Below are 25,275 nucleotides of genomic sequence, written 5' to 3'. Positions count from 1 at the left end.
GAACTTTCTATGATGGTGGCAGTGTTCTATATCTGCACCATCCCATACAGTAGCCACTAGTTACGCATTGAAAGTGGCTGTTAAGCAGTTGAAAGGTGGCTAGTCCAAGGTAGGACATGCTGTAAGGATAATATGCCTGGGAGTTTGAAAACTTAGTACAAAACAGAATGCAGAATAGCTCATAAATAATTTTTATATTTATTTCATGGTAAAAGGATAATTATTTTGAATGTATTGATTAAATAAGCTATAGTATTAAAATGAATGTCACCTGTTTCTTTTCATGTTTTGAATGTGCCTACTGGAAACTTTAAAATCATGTAGGTATTTGTGTTCAACAGCACTGCCCTAGAGTAAGCTAACCACCAGCTGCACCTTCAGCCTCGGAGTACCTCCAGATGTTCGGGGGCATGGATGCCTTCTGTCTCCATGACAGATGGGAGCACTGGGGCCGACTCAATAGCCACACAACCTGGCATCAGGCAATGTTGGTTTTCCATGGCTAAGGTGTCATTTGGCGGGTCCCTGTCAAGCCTACCCATGAGCATGTTTGCTCAGCCAAATTCTGCGAGGAATGTGGGCTCCTGAAACTACATGGAGGCAAGAGCGAGGCCAGCATGGGAGTGGGCAGGGCTGGCTTGAACAGGATGACCTCATTCCTTTCCTGTCCGTTCCTCCACCCCACCCCACCCCAAGGCGGTGTCCTGGTCCATTTGAGAGCTATCTCCTGCCGGAGCTATTGCTTCCCTTTGCACCTGCTCTAATAATAAATATCCTTCCTAGGGATTTGTGATTGGAGGATGGTGTCCCAAGCAAACACCCTAAGGCTCAGAGTGGGTTATTTGGGGCTGGGGCCAATCTTAAAGAAAAAGGGAAAAAGGGGGATGCACATAGTCATTTCCTGACAGCTTAATGAATACAAGAGTAAGGAACTAATTACAGTTTCTGTAAAAAAGACAGAATAAATGCAAGAAAGCCCAATTTCCCACCCCATGGTGCTACAGACGAGAAACTCTACCAAGGGTACAGTTCAGGCAGTGGGCAGAGGATGCCAGCTGGCACTGGGGTCTTCCAAGGCTCTTCCCTGGGTGCTAGGCATGTCCCAAATCGATGCAAAGGGCTGCAATAATGAATGGGGGCTGCAGTGATTTATGGCGCAGGCGCCTGTGGCTCTGGCTCCTGAGGGGGCTGCCCCCACAGGGACCCTTGGCTGACCTCCTTGAGCTCCTCGGAAGGAGCTGGTTCTGTTTCCCATGGCAGAAGCAGACTGTTTACTGGAGCACAGGAAGAATCCGACATTCTGGTGAAAAATAATTCATTAACAGCCAGGGTATTACCAGTTCCCTGGAAAAGCTCCTCCAGCTGCACTGTAGCAACTGTTCTTTTTCAGCAACAGAACCAGGCCTCGCTGGCAGCCAAGACTGGGTGTGTTGGGGCATTTTGTCATTGTTATTTTTGCCTTTGTGTGTATGGCCACTTTTGCCTTATAATTCAGAGAAAGGAACGGTGGTCTGGAAGGGTCAAAATGGTATAGCTCTCAGCCATTCTTTCCTTCCTGGTTTAAGCCTGGAAGTTCTAGGCCAACTCTAGGAACATGTATTTTTCCTGACCAAAGCTCATCCCCGTGCTGGGGGCACTGCAGAACCACACAGAATGTTCTAGAAATAAAGGAATTTTAGAGAATATCCACACCTGCTCTTAAGACCTTCTGGAAACAACTGGCTGAAGGACTCCCATTTCCCCCTCCCCACCACACACACACACACACACACACACACACACACATATCAGGCTGAAAGTGCTATCTTGGTTGTGTGTAATTCTTTGCTTACTATTAATTGGCACAGTGGGACCAAAATATGTGATTCATCATCCTGGTTTTGAGGACATTTGGAAAGCCAGGCAGGCATAACCAAGAGAATGGGCTGCATGTTTTGCTCACCAAAGAATGACTGCATCTACAGTAAATAAAACGGAATGATTCAGGAAGCTTTTTATGCACTGGAAAAATCTGTTTTAAAGAAAGGTTTTTGTCCACTTGTTTGTTTTTTTAATACCTCATGTGCAGAGATGTGTACCCAGCTAGCAAGAAATGGGAAAGAATGGCACTTCCTTGTTTTAGTTTTTTTTTTAAACTCTAATTGTAGGTTAAGTAAGATACGATATTATTGATTTTGGTTTTGTATGGAACATAACTAGATAATCGTTATATTTTATGGGATATTAATTTCCATCCATTTAGACTGATGAAATATGCATTTAGAATGCACCCTACCTTCCCCCACCACCATCACAGTATTTCTTTAATGTACCTAGATTCAGATTGAAAACCTCTCATTTATTTGGAAAGGAGTAAAAAAAATGGGGTCTTCTCCCTTCGATGACTGCCAAAGATATGGATATTAAAGGCCAGACATATTTGGCTTTATTTAGAGTACAGTTTGTCCACCTCAGCCCTCCTGATGTTTTAGGCCAGACCTTTCTTCATTGCAGAATCTGTCCTGGACCCTATAGGCTGTTCAGCAGCAGCCCCGGCTTCTACCCACTAGACAATGTCCCCTCTGGGACAAAATCACCCCTGGTTGAGAACCACTGGTCTAGACTAAGATTTAATAAGTAATTTGTGGTTTTTGGAAAATTCAATTGAAATAATATAAGACACAATTTCCCCCTCTCATTTTTATATATACAATTAATGGTGGTGATTAATTAACAATTGGAAGTGGGTCACATGCCTGATTGGATTGTGAGGTTCGTGGAAGGTCTATAAAGCTGTGTGAGCGCAGAGATTTTTCTTTTTTACGTAGGCAACTAAGTCATAGGTAATTGGGGGGCACATGTAATAACTAACAGCTTCTCTGGTTTTGCATAAAGAGAACAGGTTTACTCCTCTTTAATTTCTTTTTCATAAACACCTGATTCCAGGCATGCCTACAGACCTACTGGGCCTCTTCCTCCACCCCACCCCCTCTTCACCGTCATTTCTCCTGTAGCATCTTAAGCCTGAGCCAATTAATTTAGCCCTTTAGTGTACTTGGGAGAGCTCTGTTCATAACACTGCAATAGACTCATTTCAGATGGTGGCAGCCCTTTACCTACCACTAATTCTCTGTTTTCCTGTTCTGTTGAGAGAGAAAGTCAATGGTGGGTAGATGGAGCATTTTTCAAAATTATTGGACGTTCGCATTCAGGGGGTCAACAGCACCCTCGCAGTTCCCCTCTCTCGCGCACATTTGTTTCTGTGCAGCAATCCTACTGGGAAAGAGAATGTCAGCAGGGCCTCTTCAGGCAGCCGGAGCCTGGTCATGCCCGCAAGCCAGCAGCAGCGGATGTGATGCCACTACGGGGACAAGCCCTCAGCCATCTTCTTTCTCATGATCGCTTGACAGGCTGGAAAGGAGGGTCATGCTTTCACAGGGAAAGTGTCATGAGGATAAAACATGGAACTGGGGTGGGTGCTTGGGGGAACAGAGAGGCGGACCGCTCATTACCCAGGGAAGCATCCCGAGGTCAACCCTGTCCTGTTAGCCTTGGAGCAGGATGGGTGCCTGGGGTGCCTGAGGGTGCGGGCAGGTGCTCAGTGCAGACAGGCAGGGGCCACTTCATGTGGCAGCCATCCAAGGCAGGCTGCCCTTCCCCGAAGAGAAGGAGTTCAGAGTGCTGCATGTGGGGGGATTCCTCGGGAGGCTTAGCCAGTGAGGAGAGATGGAGAGGTGAGCTCGGAGGGGCTTGCCAAGCCAGCCAGCCACAGACCTTCACTGGTGAGTTCTAGCCTGGCGTGAAGAGCAGTTTAACTGTTCCTTGTTGTCATGAAGCAAGAGGCAAATGAGCTGGCAGACAACCACAGTGTGCTCCGTCCAGGCGGATAAATAATTGATTTGCAGCACGTGACACATGGTCATTCTGAGTTGCCAGCCCCTCGCAGGCCAGGATTTGGGTGATGGTTACAACACTGAGAGAGGAAACAGGATCATAAATCTGGGCTTTGGAGGCCAGTTTCTTGGTGCAGAGGCCACTGGGGCCACGGCTGTGTGCTGCAGAAGCAAACAGACAGGTCCGAGTGGTATGTTGTTCCTCAAAATAATGGCAATGGAAATGGCTGTGAAAAACATTTAGACCCTTGTCATAAAAATGCAAACAGTCTTCCTTCTATAGGGAAAAGCTAAATAAACTCTATTGCAGCTGTATTAAGTAGAAACAGATTTGAAAATTGGGTGTTTTTTTTCCTGAGACACTTATTTATAGCAGGTTGGGCAAAGGCTGCCACTATCTTTCGCGACTCCGGAAGAGTGTTTTCCAGATGGTCCTTGCTGTTTTTCTCTTTATTAAGCTTAGCTGAACACGGCCTCACTTGGAAAGGTTCGTAGAAACTGGTGTTATTTTTTTCAGATTACAATGGCCATTGATTGGCTAACAAATCAATGCATGGGAATGGATTGAGCTGGTGCTGATGAATTTCCTTTTGCATTTTAGAAATAGGAAAAATGTCAAGGAAAGCTCAAAAGAGGGCTGCTCTTTCTTCAATCTATATACATCAAAGCTTCAAAAACCACGCGGGGCTACCTTTTCTATTAATTTACATTTGCATTTTTTTTTAAATAATGCCCTCCTCTTTGCTAAAACTGCAACATTACCGTTTCCTTTCCAACATCTAAACAATGTCCAGATACATTTCAGATGGAGCAATTAGCTCTGGCTGCAGTTTCCTCTTCTGAAAAAAAAATCACTATCCTGCTAGACTAAATATGAAATTATTGAATGTGAGAATATCAATATGAGTCCATTTGTCCTAGGATCCTTTGTGGCTTATCACTTGCATTTTAAGAAGGCAAGAAAAGTCTGATTCTGCCCTGCGTTTCCATGTTGGACACACCCAAGCCAGAAACCTCAAGCTTTGTTTTTGCTTTTAGGAGCTGGCCAGCTGGATTTGGGGTCATTGAGACTGATTCTCACAGCCCGACTACACAGGGAACCATTTTGGAATGTCACGTGAGCTAGTACACAGGCCAGGCTTGCAGACCACGGCCTGCATGGGACAAAATTTCTACCCATTCACAGTGAAATGGAAGAAAAGTGAAAATGTAGTGAATTTCTGCTTTAAAGCTGAAGCTTTTCTATTTTACAAAACTGCCCTTTATTGAAAATGGCATTTCCCATTTTTCTTGGTGTTAATGTTTCTTTTGTGAATGATCAAGATAGTACATGGCATTTGTAGTTTAACATCTTTTTTTGACAAGGTCAGAAGTTGTCCAACTCATGTTGGATCCTCCAATTGTTTTTGAATATTATTCATCAGAATATCAGAAAGTCTACAATTCACCCAGGACACTTGAGTGAGTGGATCCAGAAGGGAATGTCTATTATGATTCCTAAGCCAGAAAACTAACCTGAGCCAGAAAACTCATAACCTGAGTATTATGAGCTCCAGGTCCCTTTCCCAACTCATCGGACCCCTCCCCCCCTCCCCAGAGGACTGGCTTTGTGTGGCCCCAATCACCTCTTGGTTTGGTCCACTCCTGTCCTTGCTATTTCTCTTGCTAAAGCACTTCTCTAGCCTTGCCAGCCCAGCTCAAGAACAGTCAGTGACTCCCTATTTCTTAGTTAGACTAAAACTCCACATATGAAGCCCTCTTCCCATTTCCCTGGCCCATTCTCCCTCAGGACTGCTCTTCAGTACAGAGGATGTCTCAGGGTTGTGCAGTTTCTCTGGGCTGAGTTTTGTTTGTTTTCTCAAATGGGGGGAGGTTTGCAAGAAGGGTACAAGATCTCTTGGGCATCTTTCTAGATGAAAAGCACTGAATCCTTGAGTTGAATGGAGTGCACCTTCCCAGGGATTTGACCTTGGTAGTTTAAAAAAAAAAGAAAGAAAGAGAGCCCCACATAAAATGGAGCTCTCTGGTTCCAATAATTGTAGCCTTACTTACTATGAGTCTCTACACACTGCTTCTGGATTAGGATGCCCCTTTCTGGCCTGCCAGCAAATGGCTATTACTTTGGGGTGACACTGCTGGCTTGTCCTGCTGGAAATAAAGCCACTTACACAAGCTCTGAAATCTGCAAGAAACGTAGTGGAAGGGATCCATCCTGGCCAACACAGAGTGTCCATCCCATTAGAAAACATCTGTAGTGGTTGCTTATGAAATCATAATAACACTATTACCTGTCATTTTCGAGCTCCTGCTATAGGCTGGCCAACTGTACCAGGTGGTTTACATTTATGATTTTATTTCCAGCTCTATAACAGCCAAATGATGGGGGGTGGGTATTATGAGCTTCATTTCATAAAGGAGGAATCAGGGGCTCACAGAGGGTTAGGAACTTACACAAAGTCACACAGTTCATAGGAGGTGGAACTGGGATTCTCTACAACCTGGTTCAATAGAACTTTCTGCGATGATGGGAATGTCCATCTGGAAGTAATAGCCATTTGCTGGCAGGCCAGAAAGGGGCATCCTAATCCAGAAGCAGTGTGTAGAGACTCATAGTAAGTAAGGCTACAAATCTTGGAGCATGCGGTTTTGTTTTTTTTAAACCACCAAGGTCACAATCCCTGGGATGGTCCATTGCGTTAGACCCAAGGCTTCAGTGTTTTACATCTAGAAAGATGCCCAAGAGATCTTGTACCCTTCTTACAAACCTGGCTGCCCAATATGGTAGTCACTAACTGTGAGTCACTACTGAGCACTGGAAATGTGACTAATGTGGCTGAGGCCTGACTTTTTAAATTTTATTTAAAAATTTTTTCTTAACCATTTTTAAGTGTACAGTGCAGTGGTATTACGTTCATTCATATTGTTGTGCACCCATCCCCACCATCCATCCACAGAATCCTTTTCATCTTGCAAATAGAATCTCTGTACCTCCTCATGACGCTCTCTCCCAGTCCCTGGCAACCACCATTTAATTTTCTTTTCTCTTTCTTTCTTTTCTTACTCTCCCCTTCCCCCCCACCTCCAAGCCTCTGGTAACCACCATTCTACTCTGTTACTATGAGGTGGGCTTTTTGTTGTTGTTCCACATGTAAGAAAGAAGGTGCAATATTTGTCTTTCTGTTTTTAATTTTATGGAGATTGCCACGTATGGCTCGTGGCTCCTGTATCGGACTGCATAGTTCTAGAACATATTTGTTTCACTGTGCCGTTCTGCACTTCTGCTGTCGGCATTCTATGTACCTCTCCTACAGTGCCCACCAGCTTTGCATCTCTCTTCCTCCCTCCCAGCCCAGCATGGCTCCTTCCTTCCTCAGAGGCCTATAAACCACTGGTTCTCAAGCTTTCCTATGCACTAGACTCACCTTGGAGGGCTTGTTAAAAATTCGGATTGCTGGGACCTGCCCCAGAGCAGGTCTGGAAGTGGGGTCCAGGAATTTGCATTTCTAACAAGTTCCCAGGTACTGCTGGTGCTAGGACCTTCGGTTGAATGTTATCTACTTGGGTTTAAAAACTGGTTCCTGCATCTTAAAGTAGCATGGCCTGGGGTTCAGGTCTTACCTCCTGGTACGCAGAGAGCAGTGGTCGCTGGCTCGGGTCAGCCCTGAGAAGCTTCCTTCCTGCTGCCATCCTGGGGACCTGGCCCTCTCCCATCCCAGCTTTATTTGGGCCACTGTTAGGTTGGGTCAGTCCCTTGGCAATAGTTCTGGAATGCACTCACTTTAATGTGGGGCTCCTTGGGAGGGCACGGAGAGCCGGTGGGGTAAAGGAAAAGGCGCAGTCTCTAGGATTTGCCTGACCGTCCCAGTGATGTAGGGCAAGCCTGGACAGAGAGGACCGTTTGTTGCCCCATCTGCTGTTCTCTGCAATCACATGGTGGATGGAAAGTTAACCAGGAAGGAAAAACAAAGTGAAGCAGGTGAGGCAGACAGAAAATGAAGCCAGGTCCCCCTACCCTTGTCTCTGTGCCCTATAAAAGTCTGTCCACCTGGAAGGCAAAGGCCAGAAGTCCTGGGGCAGGATTGGAGGCACAGAGTGTGAGTAGCCAGAGGGCCTAGACAGGTCCTTGGAAAGGGGACTGTTGTGTTGGCCACCTTGACTCTGGATCCAGCTTTCATCAGTGCTGAGTATGCTGTTCTTGTTAAAAAGAAAAAAAACACACGTGTAAAGAAGCAGCTGAGGTTACTCATCAAAGTAGCTGTTAGGCTGATTTTCTTGTGTTTATACAATAAGAGTAATGTGGAATCATTTCTTTTCTCAGTGTGCACAGATCTTCTCCCACAGACCCTCTGCTTTTCTTTTTTCTGTTTCTCCTGTGTGTCGTCGTCATTGTTGTTTTGGATTTTGAGGGCAGGAGTCACGTGTCTCTTTTTTTGTGGCTTGGTTTCAGGCCAACATTCATTCTCCTGAGCCAGGCAGCACTTCCTAAAGTTCATTTGAATCACCATCTCTAACAACCCAGCCCTCCTGGGCTCCTGGCACATTGCTCTGTAGCACTTAGATGCTGCTAATATGTTTAATTTAAAAAAGCACAAACACACCAATTTCCCCCAGTTTGTTTCTAAAAGCAAGTCTTCAAAGGCATGAACTCAAGGCCTCATTTCTGTGATTCACAGGGGTTCTATCCCCATCAACCAGTGGAGAAATGTCAAATCCTCATGCTTTGAGTTCTTGCATCTTCCTGCTTAGCCCTGGGCCATCTCAGCAACTCTGAGCACGGCAGTGGGACCCCATGCCCCCATCCCTCCCGTCTCTATCACCACCACTCATCGGGATGACAGCCACCTTCCTCTGGTCCACTGGACCCACTCACAACTCCTGCTTGGATATCTGGAACACGAAGCTCTCCGTCCCTCCCATCCATATGGGACGCTTTCTCCCTTGCTTCAAATCTGTTCTTTGCCCCCTCCTTGTAGTGGTCAATGTCAAATGCCCCACCTGTTTTTACCACTTCTGTGGAAGGTGTGAGGAGCCCCAAGCTCTCCAAATCCATGAGGGAGCTGAAGCACCTGGCTGGTAACGTAACATACACACTCTCACTTAAACCACACAGTCATGTTTAGAAACAGTTGAGGAAACTGAGGTGGCAAAAGGGCAGCGCATGGATGACGAGCAGAAACAGTGGGCAAGGCCCAGATCATAGTGTGTCTGGTAAAGCTTGGTGAAGAACTTGGACTTTATCCTGAGCAGTTCGCGGAGGCCTGTGACATAACCTACTTTATGTGTTTGGTTTTTCTCGCTAGCGGAGAATGCACTGGGGCAGAACGGAAGGAAGACCAAAAACGCTCTGTGGTAGTAATCCAGGGAAAGCAATGACCTTGAACTGAAGCAACCAGTGGCTGTGGTGGAGATGGCAAGTGGCTGGATTCTAGAAGTATTTAGGAGGCCAACTCTGAGGGACTTGGTAATGGCTGGTAGAGTAAATTGTAACAACACCCTGGTTTCTGTCACTTAGGCCCCATGATGGGCCAGGGAACTCAGGAGGGGGAGAGATTGGATCCCTAGGCCCCACCTACTCTTTGCAGCCAGAGGCGGGGCAGCTAGGGGGAAGGGGTCAGGCAGTCTTGGCACTGGCCAATGTAATCATCTGAGCCCCAGATTCTGAAGGGAGGGTTATGAAAACAATGAATGGGCCAGAAAATGGGGAAAAAAGAGAACTTTACATAGTCAACAAACAGGGACCACCGTCAGCCAGTAGCTTTAAATACATTTTCTAAATTCATATACTTTAAACAGGTCAGAACTTGTAAGCAGTAGGGGCACGGGGACTCCTGCCGCTTCAGGCGTTGACCGGGCCCAGCTGGAGGAGATGGGTTTGGCTAGTGGCCTGCCGCTAGGGTGACCAACTATCATGATTTGTCTGGGACTGAGGGGGTTCCTGAGGCATGGGGTTTTCAGCTTTAAAACCCAGGCTGTCCTGTGCAAACCAGGATGAGTTGGTCATTCCACCTGCCAGGGGGGAGTGTCAACGTGGACAGCTGGGCTGGTCAGGGCTAAAGCAGTGGAGTCTCAGTTTAGCCTGGGGGCCCAGTATGACAATGCCACCACAAAGTGGAACGGGAGCTTGGGAATGGAAGAGGCAAGAGCACATCCTAGGCCCTTTCAGATAGCTTCTCCGGGTCCAAGTGAAATGCTCTAGGACCTGGAGAACCCTATTACGCTTGCCCAGAAACTAGCTTGCGCCCCGTCATCCTCGTAGTCCCATCCACCTGAGGGATTCATCCATGCATTTCAGGTGAGTGAGCAAATTGTTTGGTCAGCCAGCATCTGGGACTTGCAAGGCCTGAACCAGACATGGGAAGATTTTAAACTAGGTCCTGGGTGAGCAAAACTGTTTCTTTACATAATGCATCCCTACAGCCTGGAACTCTTGGTTGGAAAAGACTTTTTTTTTTTTTTAGAGGAACAAAATGCAGAATCATTTGTACCAGGAGACCATTTGGATCTTAATTTGCAAAGTGACCATAGCCCTCCATTATTTATAACTCTTTTGAAACCAAATAACAACTTTTTTTTGTCTTCAAATGCTTCTCGCCTCCACCCCAACTATTTCTCTTGCAAAATAAACCTGAGTAAATAAGCAGAAAACATGTTGTAAACAGTGGGTCAGAGGACCCCTCGGAACAGGAAGCTAATGAAACAGATTTTTCCTGTGAAGGCCTGGCCTGGCACAAGCCTTCAGCTACCTTCAGAAACACAGAGAGAAACAGAGGGTGAGGTGACACAGTTATCCAACACCAGTGACACCAGTGACAGAAAAAAGTATCAGAGTCCCTTGTCATGGTGGACAGCAGCAGCAGGAGTGTCTTCCCAATGGGTTTCAGCCCCAGGCAAGTTCAAGTTCGCTATGGATTCAATGTGACCAAAGAAAATGACAGTAAAATGTTCTTGGGGTGAAAGGGTTATACCCAACTTTATTTCCAGGTGGCACATCAGTCACTAAAATCCCGTTCACTCAGAGCGAGTCTGCAGGTAGCAAGCCAGTCTCTGCCTCTGGGCCCCTCTGTCCCGCACAGCCGTCCTCTGGGCCTCTCTGCCTGCACAGTTGTCCTGCACAGCCGTCCTCTGGGCCTCTCTGCACAGTTGTCCCGCACAGCCGTTCTCTGGGCCTCTGTCCTCGGCGCTGCCACCACTCCAGCCTCTGCTCTGCTCTCCTGCAGCCTTGCAGTCCTGCCATCATGTCACGCCCAGAGCACTGGGTGGAGCTCTTTTTATAGAGTCAACAGCCATGTAGCAGGTGTGCAGTGAGCTAGTCAACCAGGGCCAGATGAGAATCCTGGCCACAGGAACTCTCATTTTATCCACAAGGAGTAATGAGGAATTCAGCACGGAGAAATAAAAGAGAGAGGGAAACTCAGGGGAAGGTGTGGAAAAAGTAAGGATGAGATTCCCTGAGCCACATGGCTCAGACAGTAAGGGACTGGGAAAGGCCCCAAATGGGACTTGGGTATTTGGAAAAAACCTCCAATCCCACCTTGTCTGGGATGAGTCCAAGAGTGAAAATGAGTTTTGTCATTTATCTGTGTCCTTCTGTGTCACTTTATGAAGAGTGGGTGTTACCTCAAAACTGCCTACAGTATATTCTTTCCCAAGCATAAAGGACATGGTGGGTAAGAACTTCAGTAATAGTATCAGCATTTTTAAAAGGTTCTCTATTTCACATACACTTTAAATAGGTCAGAATTTTTAAGCAGTTGTTGTGGGGGAGATATAGTTTATTCTTTTCTGGGAATGTTTGATTTTTAAAGCCAGCTTTATGGGTGGGAGAAGTCCTAAAAATTATTCATCACAGATTTTTATTTTCAGATGTTTGTCTAAAATCCTAACATACATACAGAAAAGTACACCTATTATTAAGTGTACAGCTTGAAGAATTTTTCCAAACAGAACACCCATGTCACCAGCCCCCTACAGTGACGGGCACCACACCAGCCCCCAGAAGCCCCCCATGCCCTCCTGCCAATAGTAACCACTATCTTCCCACAGCATAGATTGGTTGTGTCTCACACAAGAATTTTTCAATCATAGCTTTGTGTACAAGTACCCCCCCCCCCCAAAAAAAGTCCTTGTAATGAATGCTGTTTAGGGAGGAGGGCAGAAATTCTGTTATGGTTTCCTTTCTCCGGCTGCTCTGAGTTAGGCCTTTTAAACAGGAAGTTCCTGAGCTGGGTCTCTGCTGTTGCAGGGTTTGGGGCAGGCTGGTCTCTGCTGCCCGGAGCGCTGCCCAGGCTGCAAGCCAGGAGCCTGCCCTTGGTGCCACCTCGGCCAAAGGCAGCCACCAAGCTAGCCTCATGTACCCCACTAAAGCCTCTGTCAGGTTTTGAAAAGACATGTGTCTGGAAGCCTTGAGGACAGGACAGTAAAATGGCAGAAAGTCCCCTGAATGTATTGGCCTTCGGGCAAGGAGGGCCAGGCCAACCACTAAAACGGCATGTCCAATGTGCTCATTTTTCCCCAACTTCCAAACCGAGAGTGGTTGATTTCACTTCCTCCTAGTTTTCAGTGTGCTTTCTGCCCCCTTTTCTTGTTGCTGCAGGAGGCAAACAGTACGAATGTGGGAATAAAGCTATGGGAACATACATCATAATGTGTCTGGAGTGGCATCAGAAAAGACTTATTTGTTCTCCTGGGCAGTGTAGTGCCGAGTGATTGAATGCTCGCCAAGCTGTCAGTTTTATGAAACAAATTCCCTAACCCCCTTGGCCCGGAGCTTTGCTCAGCCTGAGATGGAAAAGAAATAACTTTTAATAGAAAACTCATTGCTAAAATCTAAGATAAGATTTCAGAGTTACTTCTCTCCTAAGAATAAAATGAAATATTGAAGAAAGCATTCGATGGGGGACTCTTAGGGAAACTTACTGCTCAGTTCTTGGTTAACAAACTATGTTAATAAAAATATTTAGACCTTCGTGATGCATAATGCATTTTTATTCCTAGTGAGCTGGTCTGTTTGTATACACAGATGTTTCCTGCAACCCTTCTATGTATCATTGCTTCTACTTTTTCTGAAACAATATTTCTAACAGGAAACAGAATCTTATGTTAAGAATCTAAGCCCCTCACAGACCCTGTTAGTTTGAGTGAGGGCGTTTTCATTTCTCGATTTGATATTTGGTGGGAGATGGGGGTGGTGGTGGGCATCTTCTTTTATTTGAAAACAAGGAAAATACTTTGAACAAAAAGATGGCACAATGAATCCACTATATCAGAACATTATTAGACAATTCTTCCTTGGCTCCAAAATTGGAGCTGACCCATTCCTCCAGGCACATTCATTGCTGAAGGGCTAGATGGCTTTTCAGTCTCCACTCTCCCTGTCAAAGCTGCCGTGAGTAATGCCTGCCCTTTCTTTCATACAAACCATAGGTGTGTTCGACTGGGTTTGACAGATTTTCCAAAGCATTGTTCTCACAGAGCTGCAGTTTCCTTTCCAGCACCAGGAATGCTGTGGCAACACAGCTCACCAGCCTGGTTTCTCTGCCACTCTTCGGAGCACATGGAAATCAGTTAAAAATAAAATCCACAGGCCAGCGTGCTAAGGAAGGAAATGAGGTTTTACACATCAGGACTTAAAAAAAAAGAGAGAGAATCTGTCTTAATTGAAAAATGGCACAATGCCCTAATGAAAAATTAAGCGTCAGGATTCAGTCCCTAATATCTCAGTGATGAGTGTATATTTCCTCCTGTGGCTACCCTGTGAGCAAATTCTGAAATAATCAGGCAGTGTGTTGAAATAAGATATCATTCGGCATGACTATAGGAGTGAGGCACCGCCCTGTCTGGCTGAATTGTCAGTTACTGCCTAATGCCAGGAGAGGAAGGTTCTGGCTCTTCGGAGTTTCGTTTTCTTTAACATCTTAGTAAATTTTGTGTCTCTATGATTGTGAAACTATTAAATACTCATTTCAGAAAATTTACAAACATAGAAAGCTGACAAGAAGAGAATAAATATCATTTGTAATCCTGCCACCCAGAGAAGCCACTGTCAATGTTTTGGTTCACATCCTTACGGGTCTTTTTTTTCCTATACACATATCCTTTATCTTCTCCAGGACTCTGGAAGGTATATTCCACAATTCAAAGTCTTCTCGTGCTTAAATCGATTTTCCCCGCAAACCTCTGCTGACATACTTTTCTCTAATTACCAGCTTCAAGAATGAAAAGGTGTCTATTTTATTATGTCTCATGTATGACAAAAAATTATTTTGGCATATTTGCTCCCCCCTCTTCTACTGACTCTCCCCCTGCCCTCACCTGGTTCACTGCCGGTATCCGCAGCACCTAAAACAGCGCCTGGTGCCTAGCTGTTGCTCAATAAGTGTTGTTGAATCAAGGAATGAATGGCAAGAGTTAATGCTCATGTTACTTCAGGAGGTGAGTGCCGACTCCTGAGGCCAGCCTCTTTCCCCTTCCTTTGCTGCCTCTCTGGAGCAATCCAATTAAGCCATAGGTCCGCACCACTGTGTCCTGGGTCTGCTGTCCCTGAATCTTCCATATGGGGAGGCTGTGACAGGTGGCAGTGAAGAGTGCCCAGTCTTTGGAGTCAAACAGACCAAATTCCCAGGTCTGCAGATTACTACATAATGGAGCAAGTGTCTTAATCTCTCTGGGCCTCAGAGATGCCATCTGTAAAATGGGCAGTGGTGATACTTGCCTGACAAGATGAATGACAGGCGTGCATGATGTCTGGTACACAGGAGGGATCCAGAATCTGTAGCTACTTGTATTATTGGCACTTCTCTTTCCAATGAGAACATGAATGAAGGGCCCTAGGGTCCCCGGAACATTGCCTTTCTCTCTTCAAATGTCCAGTTGTTTCAGCTAATGAGGAGAGGAGACTTCCTGGTGAGTCACTGTATGCTTCTATGCCAAGTAAATACGAAATGGCAAAGAATCAGTGGCCTTTCTTATAATCTGTGTTTCCACTGCCTTTGCACTTGCTTCCCCTGCAGCAGTGTCTTGTGGGATTGTAACTTGTTTCCACATAACTCCCTCCCTCGGTAGACAGTGAAAGGCCCTTGCATCTTGGAATCCTCAACATGGGACCCACAGTCCTGTAATTGAGTAATCATTCAATATGGATTTATTGAATGAATGAATGAATGAATAGTATCATGTTGGACACATCTTGCCCCATCTCAACCATACCTGTGAGCGTTCTGCAATCTCCTGAATGACAAAAGCAAACCAAACTGTGGAATTAAATCTCGAGCCCTCTGAATCTATAATGTAAACTTCTGACAGCAGATGTATAAGTATTGGTTCTACAAAGCCCCAGCTTAGGGAAAAAAATTATACTTCTTCTTGTTCCCATGATGAAGTCCCTGGATTTGCTGGCTGGCATGTAAGGCTCTTTAGAAGGGAGGCGTGTCATTGGGCGCACAGTAAAGCCCCTGTCTGCAGCTCTTAGTTTGAGTTATGTGTGTGTTGGTATCTCTTTCCCACAGAATCTGATGAGTTGGCATTTCTTTTTGACAGCATCTCAAATCTTGTGAAAGTCAGTGCCGGGGGCTGGTGTTTTTTAGCAATATCTCAGATGATGGCAGGACAACCTTGATAATGAAAAAGAAAAGGTTTAAAAGACGGCTTCTTACAGTTCTTCTGGAAGACTAAAAGTTCCACAAGGAAGAGCTTTGGAACTTCCCAGAACAAAGGCTTCCTTCAGCATGGGCTTTTTGCAGGGTGGACTCAAATGACCACACTAACACACGGTCCCAAAGGGGTGTTTTCCCCTCTAATTCACAGTGGCAGCAAATTGCTGGTTAGTCCCCAGCCTCCCTTACTGGTTTATGTGTGGCCATGTGACTGGGTTCTGACCAGTAGGATATGAGTGGGAATGACATGTGTACCTCTGTCCAGTCATAGAAGCTTTCCAGGTTTCCCTTCATGCTCTTTTCTCTTCCACTGGTTGTCCGGGATGGATGCAAGTCCCAGGGTAACCTTGGAAGGTGGCACAACCTCCTCAGCCTGGGGAGGATCATTGCATGAAATGGAAATGCCAGATCTCGAGCTCCCACCCAGACTGGTACACAAACAAGAAGTGAGCTTCCATTAGTGAGCCATCGCAAGTGTGGAGCGATTTGTTAGGCAGCCTATCCTGCCTTAACTGAGTCATACTCCTTGGGTGTTTAAAGAAAAGTAGCTGACAGTTTTCAAAGGCCTTTTACATGCCAAGAATAAGCCCTTCAGTAGCCCTGCACAGTTACCTTCATTTTACAGCTGGAGATAGAACTCCAAGTGTGTGTGTGTGGCCGGTGGGGATGTCAGCATTTCATCCACCATGATGGCCCCCGATGTTGGCACAGAGAGTGGCATCCGATACACTCTCAATGAGTCCTGTTGATGATGGAAAAAAAGAAGGGTTAAGGAGGCTAAGTCATACGTCTCCAATGGGAAAACGCTGGACCCACTGTGTCATCCAGTCTGCCTGGCTTCAAGATCCAGCTGTCTCTGAGTATCTGTAGCCCAAGACTTTAAAAAGAATGGGTGGGAAACTAGTGACGGGCCCTTTGAAAAAACATCTTGGTCTCTCATCTCGTATTCCTGATTGCAAAAGGTAACACATAGTTAAAAAATGAAAATATGATAGACATCTAAAGCAAAGAAAGGAACAGCCCCCTGTAATTTTATCAGAGAAAACGGGTACAAACTTGGTTTTATTCTTTAAGTTCTTAGCATGTATGAACATTCAATAAAAATTACTTTGCTCTGTATATAGAAAACCTATATTCTCTCCCACCACATGACTTTTCCACTTATTTTTCCCATAAATAATTTCCGTGGACATTATTTCCTTGTCAGGACATGCCGATCTGCGCCTCCCTTTGTAACTGCTGGTAATCTTCTGTGTAACGGGCTGCAGTAATTGCCCCGCTCCCTCTGGGTCATCATTTAGGCAGTGTTCAGTCTTTATAACACAAAAGGGCTGTGATAAACATGCTTGTGCAGATCTCTTTGGAGAGAATCCTAAGAGGGAAATCTTGAGTTCCCCTCCAGGCTTGTGGCACTGTCTTCCACATGTGGAGAACTATTGCTGCAGAAAGTCCAGATGGTCAACAGACATTGAAGTGAACTCAATGGGTTTACTTCTTCAAGTTATGGTAACAAAGAACAGTGGAAGAAAGGGTTTCTAGAATCTCTAAATGGTGCAGAAATGCTCGATGCCCAGTGCCTTCTAACAGTGAGAAGGACTGGCCTCCTACCTGGAGGAGGTGGCACCTTCATGCTGTTGCCTGGCTTCTCTGCGGCCTCCCAGCAATGAAGTCAGCATTGTCTGGAAGGTCCAGGCTGATCGGGGCCCCAGGGAAGACATGGCTTCCTTTCCGAGGAAGGGGGCAGTGGCTGAGAGGCCAGAGGGAAAAGGAGGAGGAGGAGGCCGTATAGACGTCACCTCAAGGTTCCTGCTGGGGCTGAAGCTGAAGGTTGCAGGACACTCACTTCTCAGAACCAGGCATAAACCTGATGTGCCCAGACAGCTTTCAGGATGAGTAGGCGGCTTCAGGCAGATGTCTTTGTCTGTGGGCACAGCTGTGTGCTCTCTGAGATGTCCCTGTCCATGAGGGATGCTCCTGGAATGCTGGCGATGACGATAATTTATTATTCTTTTTTACTTATGATTCTGTTGCCCTCTTTTATTCAGGTATATAAACCGGATACAGTGAAGTGTGGGGAGGGCTCATCTGAAGTGCCGGTGGATTTTTACATGTGTACACACCCCCAAAACCACCCCTCAGATCAAAATAGAATCCATTTCCAGCACCCCAGAGGGCTCCCTGGAGCCTTTTTCCAGTCAATATCCTCCAAAGGCAACCACAATTCTGACTTCTGTCTCCATAAATGACTTCTGTCTGCTCTAGGATTTCATGTAATGGAGTCGGGCAGCGTATAGTCTTTTGTGCCCGGCTGCTTTCACTTAGCTCAAAGCATGTGAGGTCCATCCATGGTGCTGTCTTAGCAGCAGTTGGTGTCTTCCCGTTGCTGTGCCGTGTCTTACTGTATGGCTGTATCACAGTTTGTTTATCCCTGCTCCTGCTGATGGACATCTGGGTGGTTTCCAGTTTGGGGCTATTGCAAATAAAGCTGCTACGAACATTCTTGAACATGTCTTTTGGTGGCCATATGTAGAGCTGTCTTAATGTTGCCTGTGCTAGCATTTGACAAAGATGGAGCTTGCAAAAATCAAACAACAAAAACAAAACCCCCAACTTACTCCAGGTTTCTCAGAAAGAATGAAGCAGTTGCCATGCACGTGGCCGGTCTTGAATCTGACTGCCTCTCACCTTCGGAAGAAGGAGCGTCCCAGGGAGAGAGGCGAGGCTCTCTGGGGCTCAGCTTGGCTGCAAAACAGACATCATCTCTGAGGACTGCCATCCTTCTGCAGCCAAGTTCTCCAGCATACAAATGACTCCTTTTGGGGTAAGCTGGGGTCTTTGGAAGGGCCATCGGCTGCCACAGTCACTGTGGGCTGTGATCTGGGCTCCAACATCAAGATTTTCCCATTGGCTGCTCCCAGCAGGCTGGGTGTAGACAACTTCCAAAGATGCCCAATTTACTTTGAGGGAGCTCAGACCTGGGGAAATGTGGCCTATTGCCTGACCCTGGGACACCAGGAGGGATTTCATTTCAGGGAGTGAAGAAAGGAATGATAAGCCTGCACCCACACAGAGGTCGTTCTCAGACTTTTTGGTGTCTGCGGCCCCTAGACCAGTGGCCCTTTCTTCCCAGAAGCTCTGGGGGCGATACCTGTGTGCTTACAGCCACTCCCTTGGCTCTCTGCAGCAGGACCTCTATGCTGCCCCTGGGAGCATGCTGGGCCCAGGCCGTGGGCAAGCAAGAGGTGCTGGAGTTTATGCGCCTGGGGGCAGCCCCAGAGCAGTGCCACAGTGCAGCCGAGAGACAGCCGCCCCAGCCCTTCCCGCTCAGTAGGGGTAGCGCTGAGGTTAGCTCCAGAGGCACTGAGCCTGCTGCCTACCGCGGGCCGTACCTGCTGGCCAGCTCCCCCACCACAGCTCCTGGGACCCCTCCCACCTAAACTGTCTGCACCTGAGTCTGTTGGCTTTCAGGGAGACTCCAAACAAAGCCATGCACCTGCCCAAGAGAAATGCTCTCTGGCACACACGGTGATTTCGTATGGGAACTGTGCAAAGTCCACAGCTCCTTTCACATCACCCACTCTGGGCTTCAGCCAAGCCAGGCAGGTGCCTTTGCTGTGGAGAGGTTTGAGATGAGTGGCTGACCCAGGGGAGGGTGGTAACAAGTAGTATTTAATTGTCAAGCCGTAGTGAAGGCACACTGCCTTCGTCCCACTGCTCCTTGTCAGTGCTGCTGCCAACAGTGTGAGCACTGGATGTCACGCTGCAGAAAGGGGCAGGTGACAGGAACCCTGTGGGACACCTACCGGCAGTGGGGCGAGTAGATGGGGGTGGCTGCTGCCCTTTAAAGGGATTCCAAGTCACTCTGTAGCCCCAGGGAAATGGCTCTATCATAAAATACAGAGCAAAAAAAAAAAAAAGGACAGAAATTATCTCTCTGCCATGATAGATCGTTTCCTTAAAATATAAAACAATAAAGTCAAGCAGATAGTTTTGATTAGTTGGGGTCATAAGCCTCCTGCATGAAATTTTCCTTTTGTTTTTGATTTTCCAAAATGTAGTCGTAATGTAGGTGTGAACATTTTTAAAAGAATTCTAAGATGAATCTTTATGTGGAGGAAAATCATAACACACCAAGCAGTTTGTCCAGTTTGTTTCTAATATTTTCTTGGAGGGGTATTTTTCCACATAACTTAGGACAGGGACCAGAGGAGGAAGGTGGGGCTTGGGGTAGAGGGCTGTAACTAGATATAACATTTGATGATTTGAGTTTGAATTTGCAGTTCTGGAAGGATAAACACACAGCCCTATCTCTGCAGGGCTGGGGCGATCCAGAGGCCTACAGCATTTGGTGGTGGTGTGGGGGGGGGGCAGGATGTCCAACTGCAGACACGGGTGAGAATTCATCTGCGTGGAGGGCACAGTTGGAGCGGGGTGGCGGAGTGGAAGTCGTGGGGTGCTCGAGGGTGCAAATAAACCTGCTTGCAAGGGTCAGCCTGTGGAGGGGAGATGGGCTTAGGGTCCTGAGGGACTCTCTTTTGTCTGGCTCTCCTGGCAGCCCCGGCAGATTTAGAAGCACACGAGCTGTTTAAGTTACATTCTATTAACCTTTCCCTGGGGCTGTGTTTGCCTGCGTTGATCCGGCACACCACAGCACACACTCTGTAATCGTTCTGCTGTTTCACTGATTGTGGAATTAGAAGCCTCCACTGTCTGGTGAAAGTAGGTCAGCGAAGTTCCCGTCTTTGCTCTGCCACTCAGAGATTTCTGAATGGCAGCGTAGGGGAGCCTGGGTGCATCATAACACACAAGCAGAAGAACAAAGGTGATCCCTCACTGACGGTTTTGAGCGTGAGTCATTCTTTTCTCCAAAAGGAGCACATGTGGGCAAGGGCTCCCGGCTTCCAGGTGCTGGGGAGAAGTCAGCCGGGCACCGAGCGGCACAGTTCACTGGAAAGCAAAGAGGTGCTTTGATCAGGGCCTCACTCTCCAGGTCTCCTCTTCCTGTGGCTCTCTGCCATTTCCTTTCCCCTCGCCACTCCCCTCTATCACTACCACCACAGGAACCTCTTCTGTGATCTGCAGATGTAATAGCTGGAGGCACAGGACCCCATTCCACTGCCCACCCCCTCCTCCTAGAAACCACCTTGGCAAGTGTTCTAGATGTAAGGCCTCTCTTACCCCCCTTCTCCTGAACGTCCTTCTCTCCTCTTGGCATCATTCCTTTCCCATATTATCCCAGCTTCAGGATACTGTTGGCCAGGCAGAGCCCACAGAAAGTGAAATTGCAGAGCCTTGAAATAAAACAGTTAAGCCTTTAGGTAGCCCCCAGGAAAAAAGCAAATTGAATCAAATTATTAAGGCCTAGACATTGTCAAGTTCACCATACGGGCATTGCTGCTGCCAGGTGATTAGATAGGGCATGCTGTCCATGTCTCTCCTGCTTGCTCTCCTTTTTTATTTTTAAGATGAACAATTTTTGTTTAAACCACTTCTTTCTTCTTGCTCCAGACAATGGCAATCATAATCATATCCGAACAAAACATATTGCTTGTGTGTGTTCATGTTTAATTTGAAAAATGACAATAGTTATTTCTTTGAAGTCTCATGCTCACCCAGAGCTACCCTGCCATTGGCTGCTTTAGAATCCAGAATTTCCTAGAGGAAGAGAAGAATAAATCAATGTAAAATGATGTAATAAAACCCTCTTCAGTAACAACCAGGTAGTAAATTAACATATACATGACCTTTGAAATGATCATGTACAGGGAAGTGAAATGCAGCAAACAGCTGGCGGGGTGCCTGCCCTTGACTAATAGGCTGAGAGATACAGCTGCTGGGAAGATAGCTGAGACTAAGCCCTAAATGCGGAAAGCTGTCTTTTATTAGGAAAAAAAAGAGAAATCAGGTCCTTCCTTTGACAAACCCGAATTTCACTGAGATTGACAACATTAGCTTTGCCGAGCGTACATTTAACAAATGAGAGTGAACACCCACCGCACTCGGTTTCGTCTAATTTAATTTGACAGCCAAAGAAGCAGGTAGGTAGAGTGATGTACTTACAGAGGAGGTAAGAACGCCTTCCCAGGGTTAAATGACAGGGCTTGCCGGGTCAGGCTTACGTGAGTTATCTCCTCTGTTACTTTTGTATTTGTTCCATTTTGTTTTATTTTTTCAACTGATATATAAAGTATATAAAGTGAGCTCAACTTAAATGTACAACTTAATAAGTTTTTGCCAATACGTATGTTCATATAGCCACCATCCAAGTCAAGATATAGAATGCTGCCACACCTGCAAAAAGTTCACTTCCCAGTCGATATAATCCCCCTCTCCTGCCTTCAAGGTCACTACTACCCTGACTTCTAACAGTGTGTGAAAACAGTTGCCTGTTTTTGAACTGCATGTAATGAGTATCATACAGTATGTCCTGTTGTGTCTATCTTCTTTCACGCAATGTGAACTTCACCCCTGTTGTTGCGTGTATAAGTCATGCTTGCTGCTACTGATCTGTAATAGTCCACTATGTGAATGTAGCCCCGCTTATGTATCTTGATGGACATTTGAGGGTGTTTCAGGTTCCCCCCTTGCATCCTGTTTTAACTCATATTTCTAGACGTCTATGGAAGGGCATCCAAAAATAAGCACGAGAGTTTGCCCCTGGTGAATTTGTTCCAAACCGGTAGCAAAACTCCACTCATCACATAAGCAAGCATTCTGCATCCTGAATGATGGCACTGCCTTGGGTCATCTTTCCCCTAAGAATCAAACCAGCTCTCATCTCATCCCTTACGGAATTGTGGGGCAAGGAGGCTGCTTCCTCACCTCATCTCCTTTATCCCTGAGATGGAAGAAAGGGAGGTGAGCAGGGCCTGTGGCCAGTCATATCGAGATTGTTCAGCAAACAGATGGGGAGGTGTGCCTTGGGCTGGTTTGAAGGCAGCTAGGGAGGGAGAAGAGCAGTTTCTCATCTGGAGTACCCATTTATCTGGCACCATGCCTACCTTTGGGCAGACTCAGGGACACAGCTTAAATTTGGGCATCTTTCCTGATCATTCTGACATCTTCCCACCTTCTGAATCTGAGAAATAAACAAACCATCCTTACCTCTTCTGAAGAAGCTGACCAGGCAGCTGGGCTAGAGCACGTGTTTGTCACTGGGCAGAAATGGGGCACAAGGGATTGTTTTCCCAGAAGGCCACTCCCTCCCTGCAGCTGATGGGTAAGGCAAGCAGCTGTACATACAGGTGTGGCCGGGTTGGGGACTTCTGGGAGGGATGGGTCTGCAAGCTGGATCTGGTGGTGTGCAAACGAAGGGAGAGGGCAAGCTGTTTAACAGTCCCATGTTACCTGGGACCTGCCTGGGACTGTTGCGGATTAAACACTGAAAGTCCCGGGGTCCCGGAAAGCCCCTCTGTCCAGGGTGCCTGGTCACCCTAAAAGAGAGAGAGACCATTTCACTCACCTGTGCATTCTGTTAACAAACGTTACTGAATTTGTATTACACACCATGCACCTCGCAAGGTTGTGGGCTTGGAGTGCTAATTGACAGGGCAATAGTGATCCCCGCCATGCTTCCAGAGTACTTTCTCTAGAGAGAGAGGTGGGCTTAGAAGTGATTACAATCCAGCTGCAGCGCTTGCTTTGATAGAGATAATAAGGCCATGAGCACTTTAATTGGGAAAATCCCGGAGGCGGTGGAAGCAGGTGGGGAAGACAATCCACTACCAGTTCTTTATCTCCTTAGCATATCCACAAAGTTCAGAGCTGCTCCAAAAAGCAGTTTACAGCAACCTGTTGCATTCAAAATGGCTGTGCAACAAAGAGGGTGGGGATGGGGGTGCTAAAGAAGTAGGCAGATTCAGGTCTGCTGATGTAATCCTTTCTGGTGCTCAGACCCCCGGGAGCTTCTCTCTGCCACATTTCTTCTCCCACTCACAGGGCATCCCCACTGAGGGGTGCAAAGCAGCCAGTTGTGTGATGAACAGGAGATCTTGGAGTTGTCCCCACTGGTGAATTCATGGTGACAAGCCAAGTTCCTGCATCTTTGCGAGTCACGTGGATAAAATGCAGTAGAGGGGGCAGGGATGATGTTCCAGGTTTAATAATGCAGTATGTTTGTAAACAGGGCTCTAGGAGTGAAAGTGAGGGCCAGATTCTCTGTGTGTGGTGATACAACAGAACAACGTGTACTTCTAAGTATCTAAAACGAATGGACATGTGCTCTTGCCTAAGAGGCCCAGTTGTTGGTTAAATACAAAACAAAACAAAACTTTTTCATGCATTAGAAATATATGGCAGCTGTTGTAAGAGCAAAAGGCTAGCCCAGTGAGTGGAGTTTCGTTCATTCATTCATTCACTTGTTCATTTTGACATAGATGCTGCTGAATGTTTTACTCTTCACGCAGCCATCACACAGATACAACAAAACAGAAAAATTCTCCAAAACGACAGCCCTCATCTCCACAAGGAGGTCTCAGCATTCAGCCCGGGGTCAGAGACACAGCCAGGCAGGATGAGTCCTGAATTTGAGAGTCTCTTTCTTGTATGCCTCAGCCTAGGGGGTGTCAGTGGGGTGTCCTTTTATGGATGTCTGTGGAAAAGGTACGAGTGGAGGATTTTTCTAAAGAAGAGTTTTCATTCTTTTCATCGTGTGTTAGCAATAGGGCGGATACTTTGTGTTAGGTTTTCTTTCTTCTTCTTTCCCTGCCTTTGCCATTGAGCAATGGAAACAGGTCCTTCCATGGTACCGCTTTTCAATGACTTGGGAAGCAATGCACCACCCACCTGCTCTGAGTACTGACTCTGGGGGTTCCCACTTATCCTGCAACTCTTTCCTGTCTGGCTTGTGACAGGTTAAGAAGGGACCAGGGTGCCCTCCCCAAGGTGAAACTCCAGGGTTTCCTTTGCAAAGAAGCAATAATGGAGACTTAGCCATTAGGAAAGAAGTACTCTTCCCCTGCAGTTTGACCATGCCTTCCTTTGTAGCTTGTTCAGTAAGCTTGTCCTGATTTATGGTTTTTTGCCATCTGGTTTATTTCTCTTGTTTTGTATTGTTTTAAATATGCTTGAGGCCATCTTTGAGTCTTCTTAAAAAAACACAAATTAAAAAAGCAAATCATGTGAGTGTCATTTGAAGGTTAGGGATGAAAGAGAAGTTTAAATAGGACTCGGATCTTCCCTGTGAAGTTCAGTAGCTAAAAATAAAGTTCTTTTTTACTTTGTTGATTACGTAATAGAACAGAGTTCTTAGATGTGAACGCCATGGAATGTCTCAGCTGTTGGGAGAATTCTTGTTTGGGTTTTCTTTAGCGGAGGCGCAAGAGTTCTATCAAATGACTGAATTCATTTTGTTAGTGACTGAGCACCTACTAGGTGCCAGCCACTTCGCTGGCCACCCTTGGGGATCACTTTGTGATGCTGATGAGTTTTAACCGGAGACAGGACTTACTTTCACTTGGTCTAGTCAGTTTTCATTCTGTTAAGCCAGGTTACTCTTTCCAAAGAAAAAGTTGCACGACAAGGGACTGGGGAGGGCACCCTTTTGTAAGAGGAAAGGGTGGAGTTGATTTGGGGCAGTCTTTGTACTCTGGGTGCTGTGTGCTGTGTTCTGGGAAGCCATGAAATATCAGTGACCTGGATAACTATGTTTAAACCATGTTCTTATTAAAACCAGCAGTCCTGGCTTTCCTGGACAAAGAGATTCTGAAACAATTTTGGAAATACATTCACAAGAGTGGAATTCATAAATGGAA

General features: G+C 46.4%; 1 protein-coding gene across 15 annotated transcripts in view; it reads left to right on the top strand.

Moving 5' to 3' along the window:
• Positions 1-25,275, top strand: part of RAI2 (retinoic acid induced 2) — a 337,772-nt gene that overhangs the window by 284,294 nt on the left and 28,203 nt on the right. Inside the window, exon 1 of one of the 15 annotated variants that reach the window (XM_073227443.1) lies at positions 18,209-18,344. The exons of the other annotated variants lie outside the window; for them this stretch is intronic. Within the exon in view, the coding sequence (XP_073083544.1) occupies positions 18,330-18,344 (15 nt within the window). The 5' untranslated portion in view covers positions 18,209-18,329. Of the gene's footprint in view, positions 1-18,208; positions 18,345-25,275 lie in introns of those variants that run through there. 15 annotated transcript variants of the gene reach the window in all.

Source organism: Manis javanica, chromosome X (assembly GCF_040802235.1).
Source record: "Manis javanica isolate MJ-LG chromosome X, MJ_LKY, whole genome shotgun sequence".
Classification (NCBI taxonomy): domain Eukaryota; kingdom Metazoa; phylum Chordata; class Mammalia; order Pholidota; family Manidae; genus Manis; species Manis javanica.
Note: the sequence above shows the minus strand (reverse complement) of the source record. Positions and strands in the feature narration are given on the sequence as shown.